General features: G+C 35.4%; 1 protein-coding gene across 1 annotated transcript in view; it reads left to right on the top strand.

Moving 5' to 3' along the window:
* The window catches only part of ATRNL1 (attractin like 1), a 431,538-nt gene that overhangs the window by 56,511 nt on the left and 355,162 nt on the right, over window positions 1-19,865 (top strand). Inside the window, exons 8-10 of the mRNA XM_062496081.1 lie at window positions 8,120-8,378; window positions 14,052-14,235; window positions 18,160-18,314. Coding sequence (XP_062352065.1) covers window positions 8,120-8,378; window positions 14,052-14,235; window positions 18,160-18,314 — 598 coding nt within the window. The remainder of the gene's footprint in view (window positions 1-8,119; window positions 8,379-14,051; window positions 14,236-18,159; window positions 18,315-19,865) is intronic.

Below are 19,865 nucleotides of genomic sequence, written 5' to 3'. Positions count from 1 at the left end.
CTCAGCTATTTTAAATAACATAGTATAGTCAAACAGTATTGCTGCTTTTCCCACTCATCCTCAGCTTGTTTTTTATCATATTGAACAAGCAAATCCCAGTTGCACTTGTCTGTGGGACACCACTAATAATCTTTATTACTTTAAGGAGTGACTATTTTTTTTCCTCCAAACTTTACTTTCTGGACTTGTCTGTTTTCCTTGTTCCAGAACACCTTAGTTCCTTTAGGGCATGAGGAATATCATCAAGCATCTTTTGTAAATTTCAGTATACATGTATATACAGTATATATGTATATGTATATGTGTATATATATATATATATATATACACTATGCTGCTTGTAGTAGTGATTATGTCAGTGAAATGCCAGAAGTTACATGGGCCAAAAGGAGCAGATCATACCAGTCAAAGAAATTTCAAGGGGAGAAAGTACACCCTTCTGGAGTAAGTTCTTATATTAACTTGTTAGGATAAAGTTCTGATCTTTTTCCTTTTAGATCTTCAGTTTGTTGAAAAAAAAGAAAAAATAATTTAGAGTGAAGAGTAATAGAACATAATCATCACCTAAAGATGGCAGCTTTGAGCTGTGTTTTCATCTCTGTACGAGTAATTGTGTAATGTTTCCTCTATGGTTGATAGGAAAAAAATATCCACAGAGAAGAAATTAGATTATGGTTTTGACTTGAGCTCCTGAGATTTCAGAGCCTAGTGCTGGGCTGGAGTGAGAGTGCAGAGACAGCATTGTCCAATTGTGGTGCAAGGTAAATTAGAGCTGTGTGATTGACTCTGTGGAGAATGAAGGAAGTTACTGTGCCCATTTCCCTCAGAAAGCTTCTTTTGGTAAAAGCTGAAGTACTGTTCATCTTTATTCTGAAGAAAAAAAAGATCTGAGGACTCCCACTGATGTATAGTTATAACAAATCCTCAAGACTTTTAATGCATTTTTAGAGGAGAGCGCATAAAAGAGCTCTTGCTTTTAGACCACCTAAACTATTAAATAGTGTTCAGGCTGGTTATGGAAAGGTGCTGTTAGCAAGTGGTTCTACTGCATCTCAGAAATTGTATGGAGTTTCTGGTGACTTGATAAGTGAAAATATCAATGTACTTTGAAATAATTTATTTAAGAAATAGGCTTATAAAGAGACTGGAGGAAATGACTTATGTGGTTTTTAGAGTAGGTACGTAAGGCTTTGAAAAACATGACTAGGTAGGGGGTTAGAGTAGACTCCAAAATACTAGATCCCTGGAATTAAGGAGAAAGGGAGTTGCCTGCAAGGTGTATATGTGGTCACTGCTGGGACTTTACTCAGTTAGTTTTTGGTAGTATCACCAAAATTGGTTGAATTTGGCTCTGTAATTGAACTGTTGGTGCTGGTCCAAAGACAGTGGAAGCATGGCTGGGCTTTGAGGTTTGTTTCCTTTGAGACAATAGAGATGAAGCAGACAAGCTGATGTAGTAGTAACCATGAAGTACACAGACCATTTTATATGTAGTCAAATTTAATTTAACTCATTTGAGTTTTATGAATGTGACTTCCACTTTTAAAACTTTATTAAGAAAGGGTAATTGTTTTGATTCTTTTTACAAATTAATTGGTTTTGATGTTGAGTTTATGTATATCTTCTGGTATTTTTATTGGTCTCATCAAAGCTAGTGTTAACAAAGCAAAAAAGAGTAAAAACTTTTCCTGCTTTATTATGAACAAGATAAAAATCTTTCACCAGTCGGTTTATTGTTATTCTTTTAATGCCTATTTTTTGTGGGCTATTGTAGTATAATTTGAATAGCTGTGAGAATATAAAAGTATTTTCTAATTATTCTATTAAGTAGTTATTGGTAGGTTGTACCAGCAGTTTCTGTAGTTTTATTGTTCTGTGACTTTGAATTACATCTTATGCACAACTTGCTCTCGTATTCTGATTTGCAGATCTCAGAAGTGTGAGGAGTAGGTGAGATGAGCTGCCCTATCCTTTTTGCATGGAGTCTTGAGAAAAGCCTGTTCAGATTTCCCTTCTATGAAGTGGCCCTAATTTGTCAAGAGATTGGTTCTTTAAGTAGCAGTGACATATTTTTCATTCCTTGTTTCAATGTCACATTCCAGTTGGTTTGAAAGTGAAGTCCAAGTAAGGTCACCTTAATTAATACCTTTAACTAAACCCAGCAACTGCTGGAAAATTGCAAATAATGACGAAATAGTGACAGCACTCTTGGTTAGGTTGACTACCTGACGTACAATATGGTGCAGTATTGTCTTGACCTTGAATTTGGTCCTGTTGGGAGCATAAGTTAGTGTTCCTCTCTCCTGTAACTTATTCAATTCTTATTCAGAGAGGATATAATCCGACAACAAACTAAGAATTAATAAATTAGGATTCTGGAGGAATAGTAAAGTGAAGACTGCTTTCCAGTCTGTCAGACCTGGTCTAAAGGGACAGTTACTGAATCAAGTAGAAATGTAACTAATTTTTAATTTTGGTATATCACATAAAATGTTCTTGATCTGTTAACAATATTAAAGAAGATAACAGTTTGTGGAAAGGAAGAGAAGGTATTAGACACTCTTAAACCAGGTGGTACGTGTAGAATGCAAAAAAACCAAGCTTGTGGTGGATGAGTTATTGCCAGATTACGTTTTGTGAGACTTGTATTTTGCTTGGGAAAAAAGAAATTGAGAATTTCTTTAATGACATACTGATTTGACTAGACTTTTAGAAATTTCAGGTAGAAGTACAGAGTAAAAAAAATCCTAATAAATGTTAGGGTTCTGTTATCTTACATAACGTTAGTTTTAATACCAAGGCATGGATACAGTCTAGGGGAGAAAAAAAGATTGATGATCTTGTTTCAAGAAAAAAAAGAATGACCATTCATGTGATTTGTGAGTAGCTTTTCCTTGGCCAATCCTTCAGGAACAGTTTAGATTTATATAAGAATTAAGGCAGAAAACTCATTTCTGAGAGAGAAACATTTCCGTGTAGCAATGATATAGTTAAGAAATACACAATGAAAATTATATGGTTATTTTAATGTGATTAACTTCCTTCCAACTTATTAGAAATGGATTATAAATTACCCCTTTGTTGCATTTTTCTTTTACACTTTTTTTTTTAGTGGTATCTACCAGATAAGATTCTTTTGGAATGCAGGCAGGATTTGCATAAGAGTTTGTCATTCCAAGGTACAGCCTGAGCAGCTGAGTATTGTTCCTTTAGGAAAAAGAAAAATTGTGAAGTCTTAGGAATAAAAAGATGAGAAGTTTTGGAAGTCCTGAATTACTGCATTTTTATGAAATACAAAATCAATATTAACACTGAGATAAGGTCTAGAGAAGAGAACAAGTCCAAGGTCAGTGGAACTAATGATTTTGGCTGTTTGTTCAGGATTCAGTGTGAGGTGTGTACAAGGTCTGCTCTGGTGTACGGTCCAATGTTTGGGACTTCAGGGACAAGTGAGTGCTCCTGGTCTTTTGGTAATCTTGTAAAATATCCTCCTTAAAAGGTTTCATTTTTCCTCACTGTAAAATGCTCCTCTATCAAGGATCTTCAAGCAATCTCTTTCAGTGTTGACCATTCTCAATGAGAAAAGAGAAATGTTTATTCTTATATTTAAATTGAATTTCTTGTAATCAAATTGTGCACATCACATCTGGTTTATTTGCTGGATTACCCTGGGAAGAGTCTGGCTCCCTCCTTTTTCACCTCTCCCATCAGGCATTTAATTTTATTTGAATTATTTGGTTATTTAACAAACATGGTCTCCAGAGCTGATGATGGTATCAATACTATGAAGAAATTAAGAGGAATTTTATGGCTGTAAGTTATATTGATTTTTCCAGCATTCAAATTGTGACAGTTTACTTTTTCTCCTATATTTAAGTTATTCTCTTGGTCTTATTTTGTCCAGTCAAAACTGTTCATGTCATTCATTGCTCTATAAGAGAAATCCCAGATCAAATTACTGTTTTCTTCTTTTGAGAAATATGATTTAACTATTTTGTTCAAAACCTGACTTTGGTCTTATCATTCCTGCCTTCTGCTGTCATCCTTTCTCTCCAGTATGCACATTCAAATATTTACAGATCATATACTTTTTGTCATCTTTTTTTATCATTACGGTTCATCAAAATTTTCCACTGAAGTAGTTTTTTCAGGGGAAAAATGCAATTTGAGAAAATGGAAACATTTATTGGAAAGGTTTGGTTCCATTGAAGCAAACAGGAGCTGCACTGGCTGTTTTGTTGGCTTGGACCTGAAGATCTGCCAAGAAACCAACTGATGTGATCTGTAGGTGGGAATGTCATGATTGAGCGAGCTGTCGACCTGCTCTGTTTACAGGAAGAAATTTCTCATTTTTCTGGAATTCCCTACCGAGCAGGAACTCTCAAGTTCAATAAGCAATGTACTTTTCTAAACTTCAATTTACATAAAGTAATAGTTATATGTAATTTAGGTTTTAAAACCACAAGGTCTTTCAAGGTTCCTGTAGCTTCTTAGAGAATGTTACACATATGATGTAATACATATAATACAGTCAAGGTTAATTTATTGCGTGAATGTTCAACTCCTCTATCTCACACTGTAATTGAGGGTGTTGGTATTCATGTCTGGTATCAGAACTTTAAAATACAAATGTGTTGGAGGGCCTTGTATCTTCTTGGTGTTTATCTACCTATTTTGTTTTCTGTTCATGGAAAAATCTGCTTCTTGTCTTTCTCTCTCCTCTAGACTCAGGGCAGTTTTTAAGTTCTTTAATTTGGGCCAGATTCTTCACACTTTTTTGACACTACTTTCACAAAGACTCTTAGTTTTATACTTGTTGTTGCTTTTTAAAAAAAATATTATTATACTTTGCAGTCCTGCTTGGTTTGCTGTTTTTTAAATGAATATCTACTGTGCTTAATTCAGGTAAAGGTCAGCAGTGTTTGTGTACTAGCATACTTTAAACTCTGTATCTTATGTGTTGTGTCTTCCAGAAAGCCTCACCTTGATTTATATTTAGTATATAAGTAATCTATAAAGATAGTGTAAAATCTATATAGGGATTCCTTCTTTTCTGTCACAATTTTTCTGCTGCATAGAACCATTTGCACTCATATCATTCCTACAATCCATTTCTGTTAAGGGTTTCCAAATAAATGTCTTCATGTACTTAGGAGGTTGGGTTTTGCCCTGTATAAGTATGCATGCAACATTTTTTAATTTGAGTTCTGTATTTCTTCCACTGACTGGTCTCCTAGCTTGTTTTTCTCCATGTTCAGCTAATCACTACTTACTTTTAAAGCATTTTTCACCAGCTCTAGGAGTTTCTTAATCTTAGAAATAGCCCTTAGCAAAGCTTAGTTAAATCTGGTTTTGTGGCTGATAAAGCAGCTCTCATGACCTTCTTGTCTTTTTCTCTGTGAATATTCTTGTACACAGGATCTGCTGTGTCACCTAAAAGATTGCTCCTCACAGAAGTGTTCTTTTATCTGAAATTTGAATCATTTAACCAGAACTGTGAGGAGGATACTGCTGTTGTCAGCTGTCTGAGAAATAATTTCAAAGTTCGTACAACTCTTTAGGTCACTTTTTTTTTTAAAGTATCTTTCCTCAGCATCAGAAATATGTTTCTTCAAATACTGTTGTACAGCCCCTTCAGCTCCCTAATTAGCTCTCTCTTTATGCGATAGTCAGTTATCAGCATTTGAAAATAAATTCACAATTTTAGTGATGCTGATTTGACTTTGGAGATCTGTATGATATTGTAAAGAATGAGCCGTATAGGATCCTTTCAAGAAGAATATTTATTCAAGCCATTCCTTTTGATCAGTGCACATCCTTTTTTCCATTTTTGGGGGTCTTTACCAAGCTCTTTGAAATGTTTTCTCTCCTAGAAAAAGAATGGGTTCAGATACATATCTCTCTAATCCTACTACAAATTCCTTCTGTGAAAATCTTCTGTTCAAACACCAACAGTAACACAGAGGATCCCTGCATAGGAAGGATTTAAATTCCAAATCAAGAAATGCTCACCTGCCTCAAATGAAAAAAACAGTTGAAAATTTTGCAGAAATTTCAAGTGTTCTGTTGTAGTGCATCAGACAGTTTGGTCAGGCATTTGCTGACTAATCTTAGTGGATAATGAGGAGTCTTTTCTTACTGTTCTGGACTCTGTTCCTTATGATCAAACACAGGTGTATGGGACAGCATTATAACCCTTTAAAGCCTTTGTTTTGCTGGACTGAAAAGAGTTGTCATTCTACTGATCATTTGTATTTGCAATGCCTGCCCATTCAATGACAGTCAAGAGTTCATCTTTCTTGATATGTGGGATGATAACAACCTGAAATTTACATATCTATGTTTACAAATCCATCAACCCCTTTAACAGTGTCTGCAATATCCTTTTGATTGATTTGATGCAGAAACTTCTTTGGTAGTTTCCTTACCTTCCAGCCTCTTTTTCTGAGTATTTCATACCAAGTCAAACTTTGCCAAATGTGCTAAACCTGCAGCTTCCTTTTATTTTATTTTATTTTATTTTATTTTATTTTATTTTATTTTATTTTTTTTATTTAAACCTAGTAAGGCTGAGTTTAGGGTAAGCTCCAGGACACTACATTGCAGAATATAACTCCCAACTGTACAGCATGCAAATGGAGTGCAGAGTGTGTGGGGTGGTTATGTCCTAGCAGAGATAGAGTATCAATCTCAGAACCAGAAGGAATTTTTTTCTATCCAGTATAAACTGTCCTTGAGCAAGTCTGTGAAGCCAACAATCTGGAATTTGTTCTGTGACTTTGCATACTTTGGCTTGCAAACCCAGATGAAGTGAAATTCAGTAGGATTTGCTTTCAGTCAATATTTAGGTAAATCACTCATTACTTACCAGAACAGATGGCTCTGCTGCTTGAGGTGTGTGGTTCGTGATGGCTCGAATATCTGTTTTGCATTCCTTAAAAAGAACTCAAAGTACTCCCCTATGAGACTTGATTTTAGTAAATATGCTCAGGAGGAGCCAGCCACATCCATCAAAAGCAGCACGACCAGCCGGTTGAGGTAGATGATTCTTTGCTCTGCTCTCATGGATCCTTGTGTCCAGCTCTGGGACACCCAGCATAAGAAGCACTGTTGGAGTAAGTGCTGAGGAGGGGCCACCGAGGTGATCAGATGTCTGAAGCACCTCTCCAGAGGACAGGCTGGAAGAGTTGGGATTGTTCAGTCTGGAGGAGAGAAGGCTCTGGTGACACCTTATAGAACCTTCCTGTACCTAAAGGGGCTACAAGAGAGCTGGAGGGTGATGTTTTACAAGGGCATGGAGTGGCAGAACAAGGGGAGATGGCTTCAAACTGACAGAGGGCAGGTTTGGTTTAGGTACTGGTAAGTTCTTCAGTGTGAGGGTGGTGGGGCCCTGGCACACATTGTCCAGAGAAGCTGTGGCTGTCCCATCCCTGGAATGTCCAAGGTGAGGTTGGACAACCTGGGATAATGGAAGATTGCTTGGAGAAACCTGGGATAGTGGAAGGTGTCTGTGCCCATGGTGATGGGGATGAAAGAAGATGATTTTTAAGTCACCTTCCAACCTAGATCATTCTATGACTCCATATATACATTGTCCCTCTCCTTTGGGTTCTGGTGACTGGGTTTTCTCAGAACTTCAATTATTTTGCTAGTAGGAGAGAATGTTCTCTCTTTTGCATGTGCTGAACAAAATCCCCATAGACTGAGGGTATGGAAAATCATATTTTAATTCTGTGAACTGTTCCTTAAGAAAACAATATAATATCCTTTCTGTTTAGTTTTTTTTTTTTTTAAAAATGGAATGCTGCAGTATGGATTAGAAGAGCCATGTAATTAAAGGTTTTCTGGTTGAAATAATCTCTTTGATATTCATTCTGGTGTCATTTTCATGGCTAGGTTTATTTTTCAGAGAAATAGACTCCTTATCATTGTTGGTTTAGTTTAAGTATCATTGTCTGGGATTAGTGTCTGATATTGAGTGGTTAATGTAAGACTAAATGTGAAGATTTAAGTCAGATTGCTCAGTTATGAAATATTGCTCACTAGAGGAGTGTGCAGTTCAGATGTTATCTTTCTGTAATCCATTATTTGCTTGCTCTCTCCCTTCCCATTTTTACAGGAAGACATCTACATGTATGGAGGCAAAATTGAAATTATGAGTTATGGGAATGTCACTGATGAACTGTGGGTTTTCAACATACCCAGCCAAACATGGAGTACCAGAATTCCTGCAGTCCTTGTCCATGGACAGCAGTATGCTGTGGAAGGCCATTCAGCACACATAGTAGAGCTGGACAGCAGAGATGTGGTTATGATTGTAATTTTTGGATATTCTTCCATATATGGTTATACAAGCATTGTGCAAGAATACTACATCAGTAAGTCACTTTTAAATAATTTTGATCACATACTGATACAAAGAGTGCCGCTTTTTTTTTTAAGTGAAAAAACGTGATTTTTCTTTTTTCAGGAAGAAAAATGTGTCTTTTCCAAAATAAACGTAGCCTCATCCTTTTTCCTTCAAGTTATGTACATAAGATTTCTTGTCAAGTAATAACATTTCATGTGTGTTTGGAGTACCATGACTTTTTCCATTTTTGTACTTGGCTGTGGTACCCTAAAGGGGGTAAAAATTGAAACCTCACTGTGGTAATTGTGATGAAACAGTTTTTGTAACACAGACTTGCTGTTTTTACCACACAGTCTAAGAGCAAAACCAACAAAAATGTAGTTATTTTAAGGGTTCTTTAATGTTGGTATATTATTTTCATTCTGTTGTATTGTTTTTAAATGTAATAACTTAGTTCATCATTATATATAAGGTTCTCTCTTAAAGTTATACATGTTGCTGTTAGAAGTAATAATTAAAAATGGACCCTAATTTTCTGTTAATAACCCACCATATGTCTGGGTTTCCCACTGTGAACTGCATAACACAAAACTTTGAAGTAATACCTACATGCTAAAGGATAATAATTGTTTTTAATTGTTCCATTTAACTTTTTTTTTGTTTTGTTTTTTTTGTGTATGCATTTTTATATAAACACTGTTTAAACAGACTTATGGGTTGGGGAAATCCCTTCAAAACTCAGATGGTTCTTATGCTCTCTGGCATTATCTTTGATAGCAATGTCAAACAGTGTTGTAAAAGGATGAAAGTGAATGGCAATAAGAGGAAGAGCACCATAATGTGTTTTATTCACACTGAAAAATTCCAATTTAACTGCATAAAAGCTACTATAAAATTCTGGTCTTAGAATGATGTTTCACAACAGTATTCTAAGATTTATTAAGCATTAAAGGTCTTTTTTTGTAAAAAAACTTACTTTCAGAAAGGTTTTGGGTTTTTTTTGACCCATCAGAGGTTATTTTTTTTTCTCTGAAGGAAACAATGTTCTAGCTTTCTACATGCTCATTCACTGTAATGTCTGTTTTTCAAATTATTTGCTTCTTCACATACTACTAATTTTATATGGAGTAGAAGTACCAGTTTTATTCTCACCTATTATTGTTGTTAGTTTAATTAGGAAGAAGGGAACATGATTTGTAGTATAAAATTTTCTGCCTGGCTGATTTTATTGATGGCCTTATGGTTGAAATGGACAGCTTCTTCCTGTTTTAATTTTTTTTTTTAAATGGTACAGCTACATTTGTGCAGGATTAATAAAACAGTGTAGTTAAATTATGGAAGAAAAACCTCAGACCTTCCCTACCATAGTAATAAGCTTGGAGTAAAAGAAAGCAATTCTCTGTCAGTTATGTGTCAATTATACTCGAGTTTTAATGTCTCCTTTTGAGAGTGTATTTTTTGTAATATTCCATTAATTTAGAAATTTAGTTTATTAGGGAAAACGTGCTTCACTTGCTTCAGATACAAAGGGAACTTGTGACAGTACAGGGTATTAATACTGTGGAAACCCATTGTCTTCAGTGAGTCTCCTCATCTGATGAAGGATTCTTTGTTGGGGTGCTTTGCAGAACATGGTGAACCTGAACCATTGCTGCCACAGAGAATTGTCATGTTTCATTTCACCTCACTGCATCTCCCTCTTTTCTCTCCCCTCTAATTTATATGAATTTTGTGGTAATTTTTCCTGAATTCTGTATTTGCTGTGGCATTTATCTAGTTTTGCAGCTGTAGGAACACATTTTTAACCATAAAATTCCAGCTGGTGGTTTGAATTAAGAATGACTATATTTTGGGAGGACTTTAGCAGTTTAGTATCCAAACATAAAAGATACAGGATGTGAGAAGTATTAATGTGAACTCACCTGAATAGGAAAGAAAATTTCATAAATATAAGGGCTTCTGATGTTATAGAAAGAAAAAAAAAGAACCCAGTTTTTTCTTTCTGTGCTTGCTTGAAAAGCATATTGCTTTAACATTTCAAATTGTACTTTGTTATTGTTTCTGCATGTTATCAGTAATGGCTTTTAGACCTAATAAAGGCTATTTTTCAAACATTTATGACATGCCTACTGAAAGAAAGAGACATAGAGGTAATTTATCCTTTGGCCCATATGTTCTGAAACCTCTAGGATCCAGTTCCTTGATGAGCTTTGAACGTGGTACATGGAATTCTGGTGCTAAAGTCTTCTTTAGTTGCTGTGACCATGATTTGCATGGGCTCTGGGTTAAGAAACACCTGAAGAGGTTTTAAATTGTGGAAATTGCTAGTTTTTCGTATAGGTATGTAGTTCTTGTTAATAAAACATGCCAATCAAAGCTGTACCTGATCTCAGAATGTCTCTGGCATTGTCAGATTAGGGGGAAAGTAATTTCTATCAGAGTAAATAAATTCTGGAATAATTGGACAGGGTTTGCAGGCAGATTTTCACCATGCAAAGGCACATGAATTTATTTCCAGTCCAAAGGTGTGGTTGCTGCAGGAAGGAAAGAGCTTCCTGTTGTCCTTTCTTGCTGCACCCAGACTTATGACTTCTGAGGAGCCAGTAAATCCTGATATGGGAATTATGTGAATGATTTTACCAACTTGAACCATAAAGCTTTTCTGGGCTACTCCCCAGGGAAATTTATTTCCCTTTAGGTTAGCAATACCTCATAAACCTTCTAAGATTCTCGGTGTGAGTCTCAAGGTGAACGTAATAATTGTGTTTTGTTTTAGCTGGAGTTTAGAAAGGCTCTTTATATATTAAGAAACTTCTGAATAAGTCTTCTGTGATTTGATTCTATTTCTTTTACAAGACAGAGATTTCTTTGCATTAACATCATATCACTGTATTTTTGAATGATTCTTAAAATGGCTTTAGAAATACGTTACAGATTGCTTTTGATTAAAAATATTTCTTTGAAATAATGTAACAGGAAATGATGTAACATGCCTCCTCTTTTTTGTTGAAGTTAGCATAAGCTTCTTGGTTGCTTGTAAAATTTTCAGGTTTGTCACTGTGATAATATGAAGGCGGCACACCAAGGTGCTTCATGGGCATTTTGTTCTTTTTACCTGATCTGTCTGGTGATTGTATTATGATAAGGACAGATCAGACCAATGTATCTTCCTTACTTTTCACCGTGTACTATACTTAAAATTTAAATCTGGAAAAAAAAATTAAAAACTCTAATTTCCTTATTTATGGCTTGTTTGTTCATGAAGCTCTTTCTGCATTTGACATTTTAAGCTGTTGAGAATGCAGTTTCACATGACTACTTTGGTCAATCAAGTACTTCTTATTCTTAAATATATAATTTCCATATTCTCATGATATAATTATAGAAAGAGTGGGATCTGAGTATGAGAAGGGTTGTATAAACAACTTCAATAAAAATTGAATATTTTTTAAAAATAGGTAGGTGAAGATTCTATCAATCAACTGCTTCAAAAAGTCACATCATATGCATAGTAATGTATTTAAATATCAACAGGATTGTATTTTTTCTGAATGATGCAATATTCAAGATGCTAAAGCATGAATGATATAAAAACTGTATGTACACATTTCAGTATTTGAAATTCAGGCAACTCAGCTGAATTTTAGAATGGGAAGTAAAAGGAGCAACTGTAACCCTGCTTTTGGCTTTTATTTCAGAAAGATTTTGCTGGACCTCTTTTCTTGAATTTAGGTAGTTATTCCTAGCAGGTTTTTTTTTTTTTAATTCAAGAAGGAACAGGTTTTCATATTTCTGCTCAAGTCATGTAAAGTACTGTGACAGTGTTCTAAATGCTACCCAGAACCACAGATCCATTTAGGTTGGAAAAGACCTCAGGATCATCAAATACCACCATTGCTACATAAACCGGTCAGATGGAAATGCAAAATATTCTATTATGTATATTATCAACAGCATTGTGCCAATTTATGTGGAGAAATAGTTATTTTTCCTTGAAAAACATATATGCCAATCTCTAGGACTGATCATTAAATAAATAAATGAAGATACTGTTGGCAATATAAAGGTGTATCTGCACTCCTCTCCAGCCCTCTTACAGAAATTGTATCAAGTAAATCTTTTACTTATCAAAGTAATATGTGTGCAATATGCAGTATTATCAGTGCAAATTTGATATTTGTGTTCAAATTGCACTTCTTCGTAGCTTGATAATATCCAACATGGGGATTGGAATAAAATATTGCTAACATTACACTACACATAAATATTGTAAATATTCGCTGTCGGCTATAAATAGTGTATTACACAAATACCAGCATCCGTACACACCAAGATAATCAAAATTCTTCCTAAGAATCTATACTTTGTAACTAGCCATAAGCACTTGTTTCTGGAAAAAAAAAAAAAAAGTAACTTACAGAGGCAGTGCCTGGAAACTATTTAAGGAAAGTACCATAGCAAAAGTAATAACGGAGAATCATGAGTCTCTTCATGAGAATATGCAGAAAAGAGTTAATCTATGATACTTACATAATATCAGATAAAAATTGGAATGGGATTTAACTTAACTTCCAGAGGAAGCAAGGTGTATGGGGTTGGGTGCTAGCCTTGGTGGATAAGTGACTTTATAATGACAGCCAGTTGAGGTTAAGAATTGGGAGACTGCTCCATTTTAAGCGTCCTTGTCCAGACTCTGCTGTTCTGACAATCTCCAAGAGGCTGGAAGTGAATTACTTCTGTTTCACATCTGTAGCACTGACTCCCAGTCATTGCAGGCTCCTCTGTATAGTCTCCCTTGTGCAGGAAATGCCTCATGGCTTGCTCTTTTTGTGGTTTATATCATCACCTGCAAAGATGGAGGGGGAAAAAACCATTTTGGGGCTACAGGCAGCAAGAACTCACTTAAGAGCTGTCTTTTTTTGCTAAGGTAAAATATTTTCCAGTTGTATTCTCTTCTTCAGCCATTGTGTCTGGTTGTATTTGGTGTCTCTTTGCAGTTATTAATCATGCAATGTAAAATGTGGATTTAAATGCCAATTTAATGAGCTGCTATCAAATTATTCTTTTGTGAGTGTTCTGCAGCTGAATGGGTATATTTGCAGTTAAACAACTAAGAAACAGTGGTTGGGAATGGATTTTAGCTCAATAATTTTGCAGTTACTCCCAAAGTATCCACCCATATCCATGCACACTTGGAGCTACCTTATGTTATGTGCTTCTCATGACTCACTGCACTTCAGTCTCTGCCAGGCTCCTCCAGATTCCCCATGACTGAGCACAGGTGTTCCTAATGAATCTGAAGGAGCCGGAGCACTGAATTCTCATCAGCCATCTTTGGCGAGAATTAATCATAATCATAACTCCTAATTTCATATTTTCAAAAAGCTTTGGGCTTTTTTTTTTCTGTTTGTTTAATGCGAGTGCTGAAGTCAAGTGTGGGAGAGGATGAGATGCTGCCTGGCAGCTGTAACAATGATGTATTTGTGGTTTGATTAAGAATAGCAGACAATAGTCTGACAACATTATCTAATTGCAGATATTATGATACATTGGTATAAAACTGCTTCTTAAAACAAGTCCCAATAGTTATTGCTGTATTTAGAATTATATTGGAAATTATTTTATATACTTGAAACTTCTGATACTGTGATTTAGCTGTAATAAGCCTTTAAATTATGTGTTTTTTGAATCTCTCTTCAAGGGTCTAATTCTTGGCTTGTACCAGAAACGAAAGGAGCAATTGTTCAAGGTGGATATGGCCATACCAGTGTCTACGATGAGCTGACAAAATCTATTTATGTCCATGGTGGATACAAAGCATTGCCTGGCAATAAATATGGATTGGTGGATGACCTTTACAGATACGAAGTTAATACTCGGACATGGTAAGTTGGATTTATAATGCAGGAAACCAAGTTATACATTACTGAAGGAAACAGAAGTGTAAAGTTCTAGCGAAGTCATGCAGGTACCTTTATACCCTTTGCACATTTCAGAGCAACACATTCTGTGCAACAAAGTGGTGAAACACTAGATTTGAGTCAATGGATTAGTGGAGCTATTCACTGAAAGCATAGCAGGGATGAAGCTTTGTGCATCTTCTGCAAATTAGAAGGTTCTCCTTTCCAGACACAACCACTGTGCAGAAATAGCACATGTGAACTATTTCCTCATGGTGTGAATATACTGCTGGTGTACATTACACTGGCTGTTATTTAAAGAAATAGAAAACCTAAGAACTGTGGAAGGTTATTTTTCACAAAACTACCAGAAATAAGAGAGAAAATCTCTGGTATTATGTAGGAATCCTTAGTTATGAATGCTCTTGGTGTTTCTATTCCTATCAGTTCCTTGTTCCTCAAGTTTATTGTAACTTATGAAGGGTACTTGTATGTTATGTACAGAAAGTGACCTTGAATGGTTTTTCTTACCTTAGGGATGATTTCAGATCAAGAACTATCTCTTTGAACATTTTATTCTTGCAATTTAATATTTGTTCAGAGTACTAATGGCTTTACTTTAAACACCCAAAATTCGCTCTCAGATTTTGGAAACATGGGTTTGATTTCACTGAGGTTCTTAACACCATTAACTCATGGCATTTGGAAACATTAATACAAGACTTTTTTTTTCCTTTTAATGTATTTATAAGTTCCTGGAATTTTAATGCTTTCTTGTTCTATTTTTGGAATAAAGTGATATTTTTTCCCTTTTATGATCTGTTCAACAATAAAATAATTGCTGGAATGTTTTTATACATTATTTACATAAAAACCAATAAAGAATACTTCAGTTGAATCTATACTAATGTAGCATTCTCTGCACTTGTAGAGAACTCAAGTCTTTGTTTTGTGATATTTACTCTGGGACTGAATTTTACTATGGGACTGAAAATGGGCTCAGAGGATGGAGTATTAACATGTAGTAATAAATCTGAATCTTTTCTGTGTATGTGACAACTTCTGATTAGCATTCAAAGCACTTGGTGAGGTAAGAGGCTGAATGTGGTGCTGGATAGGTGTGGCATGAGGAAGAGTTAGAATTTTGATGGCTCTCTCACACCCATGTCCATGCTATTTGCTGGTCCTCCCTGTTTGGCAGTCATTCCATTTCTCTGGCTGATCTGGCAGAGATAGGCTTCAGTTGGGGTATACAAATCTGTTCAACTTGGTTGCGTGTAGGTTTTAATTTCTTAGTATCAATTCAACCAGCTTTATATTTCTTGGAATGTGAGGGGGCAATATTTTGATTCCTTGTGTGAACTGTATTCCTAATACGCGATGGAGAATTAGTATTGGTAATACCTGCATTGCTTTGCATTACTGCCGTGCTGCTGCAGCTGGGCCACAATGTGGAGCTGGGCTTGGACAATGGCCTGAAGCAGTGGAAGCACCTGCTGGCTCCTGGGTATTCCTGTTGCCATTACAGAGTCGTGCTGCACTTGGCACTGGCAGAGTTAACACGGACTGATGTTTGCAGATACACGAATATGTGCATAAATAATGGATTCAGGAGAAATCGTGCTGAGACACTCACAGAATTTGCATGGGGTTGATATGTGTTGGAGAGTTCTCTAGATTGCCCTCATTAGTGATGCTAATGAATAGTGAAAATCACGGCCAAATTAGCTAACTTCCAGTTCTGCTGAATCTTGAGGAAAAGTTGCTGTTACTCGGAGGGATGAAACTCAGCACACAATATGCAAAGATTATAGGGAAAAAAACCCCACACTATGGTAGGGAGCAGGAGTGGGGCAACACAGTTGGATCACAAGTAGAAAAGTGAGTAGCCCAAAAAAGAAAGCCTGTGGAGATTATTTTGTACCCACTCTATAGAGGAGAACCCTTAGTTTTCCCCAGAACAGTGTATGTCTCTTCAGGCCTTTAGTGATCAACACAGCTATTTGTAGACAGCTGTGAGGCAGGATCATCAAGGCAGAGCCTGGTGTATAGCAATTAGTGCAAATTAGGCAGTAGGGGCTGTAGAAAACTGGAGAAGCAGAAGACAGAAAGGTATCTGTAGTCCAAATGGACAAAGATAATATGTTCTTAGGATATTATCATTCTTTCAGTTCATAGCAGCAGAATTCCTCCATTGCCAGTTGAAAATAACTTAAAAATAATGTCTTGTTCTACTTCTATGTAATTCTTATTTTCCATGTTGCTAACTGATGAGTTGAACCCAAATAGTACATTTATCTGGGGGTGCCATAAGGATCCTGTATCAAGCCAATTCGTGGTTAGAAAAACACACTTATGTGGTGCTCTGTTTTCAAAGTATGTTAATCAAAAATACACAAGAGAAAAGTGAGTTGCTTAATAGGACAAAAAAAAAAGGGTCAAAAGCAGAAGCATGTGCATGGGTATGTAAGTGGATTGGAGGAATTGTCACATTTTTAAGCAATAAAAAAGCTCATTTATTTTAATATAGTCTTTGATATTTCTTTTGATGTTACTTTCCAGGGCTAGGGGGGAATTTATTTCAATAATCGTATGAGAATTCAGGTTTGATGCCTTCCTTTCAACTTGTTTAAACAAGCAATCTTTTATAACTTAAAATATTTCAAGTTTGTTGATTGATTTATGCCATTATGTAAGAAAAATGAGATGTACTTTAAACTCTCCTCCTCAAATATGATGATGTAAAAATACTGAACAAATATGAGTCATTCAAGGGAGACAGTATTATTCAATCATAAGGAGATATTGTTGAGTCAGTTTGTTACAGGAAACGAATGACTAACAGTTTAATTGTAGATTTAAACAGTGTGTAGTGACATAAATGAAAATAAGAGTCTGAACTTGTAAACTTAGATTACTGAAACAAGGAAAGGTTATTAGGAGAAAGTAAAAGGTGTTTTGTCCTGATGATCTAATCAGCTCTTCACAAACATGTCTACAGCTGGTCTGCTTAGCTAATTCATCTGGCAAAACCCACAAATGGTTACTCTCTTCCTTGGTAAGATTTATTTGCTGGGATTGAATCAAGTTTGTATTCTGTTCTTCCTACTGGCCTCACATCTGCCACTTTTGAACTGTGGCATTGATAGCTCTTGGCTACTCTTGGGACTGTGCCATTCCTGTGGCACAAAGCAGACCACACGCACAGTGGCTAAAGTGAATAAAGGAAGACATCAAAGCCTCCATGTGCCTAGACAGTTTTGTTTTTAGCACTGAAGTTCACCATGTTTGAGTTTACAAGTCTGAATAAGTTTATGAAGCAAGTGTTTTTATCATACCTAGAATGCCTTGTATAATTTATTTTCCAGGTCTGAATATTCAATTAATTAGGGAAAAAAAGTTTTTCCTTTTGCAGTATTTAGAATGGTCTAAATATTATTTTAGCCTTCTAAAGAATTTTCTATTGCATTTATTGAGGGAAAAACTAACATGGAGAAGGTTATATAAGAATAGGAATTAATACTATGAATCATGAATCATCATAGTATTAATACTATGAGTGAATGCTGTTAACACTGTGAATACTATTTCATTAAGTTTTGAGTAAAATTTACCACAGCAGTAATCATTTCTGAAGAATGTAAACATGTTAAAAGTAATTTCAGCTGCATTGTTTAGCAAACTGTTTTATTTTAACAAGAAGTCTGCTATTTCAAATCAACACATATTTTTTGTACCATGAGAAAATGGATAATCCCAGAAACAATCTGATTAAATGTCATTGTGAGCGCTGAGTAATAGCTGAAGTTTACTATTTTTCTTGTTTTGTGTTGTTTCATGTACAATTTTTCTTGATGCCCATATAAAGTTTTTCACGTGTTCGTATGTATTTGTTCTTATGTTTTGTAGGACTATTTTGAAAGAGAGTGGCTTTGCAAGATACCTTCATTCAGCTGTCCTAATCAATGGAGCTATGCTCATTTTTGGTGGAAACACTCATAATGATACTTCCCTGAGCAATGGTGCAAAGTGTTTTTCTGCTGACTTTCTTGCATATGATATAGGTATGTATTGTACTGGGTTTTTTTCCCTCATTTTAGCTTTAAATACCATAATTTTGCTTTCTCAAGTCCTGCTAATGTGATTCTTTGAAGTTTTCATCCCAAACACAAATTTTACAACTTTGCAACAACTTTATAAATTTTACAGATTTTTGTTCCATTTTGTCTAAAGATTTTGGTTTGTGGGGCAAGGCATAGCAGCATCCATACCATTCTCAAGGCCCTGGATATTTTTGTAGTATTTTGGCGACATGCTTTTAAGGAAGACCAACTCAAAAAAGGCTCTACATGTCAAGTGGTATTAAGGTTGAGCGAAGCATGAGGAGCCTTTAGGAGATGGTAAAAGGATATGGTATATTTAATTTCACAGGAGTGTGGCTGAGAGCAGAAACGATTGTTGTTTATAAATATATGATAAGAATACAGTTTGGAGGAAAACTGATAAGACTAGGTGGGTGTCAGCTTTAATTCTGGTGAGTGGTTCCAACCCTTTGAGCTGTGCACTTATGGAAAAGCCTCCCTATAGGATTGCATGGCCCATAAATAGAATAGAATATAATGAGTCCATAATATTTTTTCCTATCTTGTGCCACTGCTGTTCTTACCATAAATAGTTTTTCCCTTCCCTGATGCTCACAGCCATATTTTATGAATGGGCTTTAAATATAAATGTATAGCTCGTATTTGGACTTTAATTTATAATCATACACCTCATGCTGGGGCCAATAAGCACAGTCACTTGTCCTGGGAGCCAAAAAATGAGAAATGTATCAGAGCAGCCTGGGAAATGGACTCATGCATGCTCCTGGTGAGAATAGCCTGTGGGTATTGCCTGGATCTACTTTTGGCAAGCATTTATCAGCTGCCTACAGTGGTAAAAGAGGCTGAGACATGATCCTTCTTTTAGGACTAGTTAATGGCTTTTTATGGCATTCACTGTAGATATCAATGCAATGTCTTTGCTTTGAGACAGATAAAATAAAGACTAAAAAGAATTACTAATTTCAGTACATGGAATATATATGCATTATTTCATGACAGTTTTAATGGGTGTGCAATACCTTAGCAAAACAGTTGAATTTTTTTTTCTGTATCCCTGTATTGCATATTCCATAGCTTCTTACAGGCATCTGGTGGTGTGAGCTATTGTTTTTGTTCTCCCTTCAGTTTACATGTGGATTTAATTTTTAATGGAACAGAGATCTTTTCTCATTTTGGAGCATAATATTATTTATTGGTCTGCATTTATTTGTAGAATGTGAACTTACAGATTAATAATGTGAGTCCTAGGATCAGAATTAATGTAATTTTCTGACTTTCCCACACCAGTAGTTTTTTATCATCTTTCATAAAAATGTTTTATACCTTTTTTCTTAAGTAGAACAATATTTTGGTTTGTCTAGTTGGTTATAATATTTAATTTAGTATTTGTATTCTTTTGCAAGTCATATTCTCCATGTTTTATGAAACTGAAGTACAAAAGAAGATGTAGTAATTACTCTTTGGATATAGCAATTCATCCTAAAAAATAGAATTTATGAAGATTGATTCGAG

Source organism: Cinclus cinclus, chromosome 7, assembly GCF_963662255.1.
Source record: "Cinclus cinclus chromosome 7, bCinCin1.1, whole genome shotgun sequence".
NCBI lineage: Eukaryota > Metazoa > Chordata > Aves > Passeriformes > Cinclidae > Cinclus > Cinclus cinclus.
Note: the sequence above shows the minus strand (reverse complement) of the source record. Positions and strands in the feature narration are given on the sequence as shown.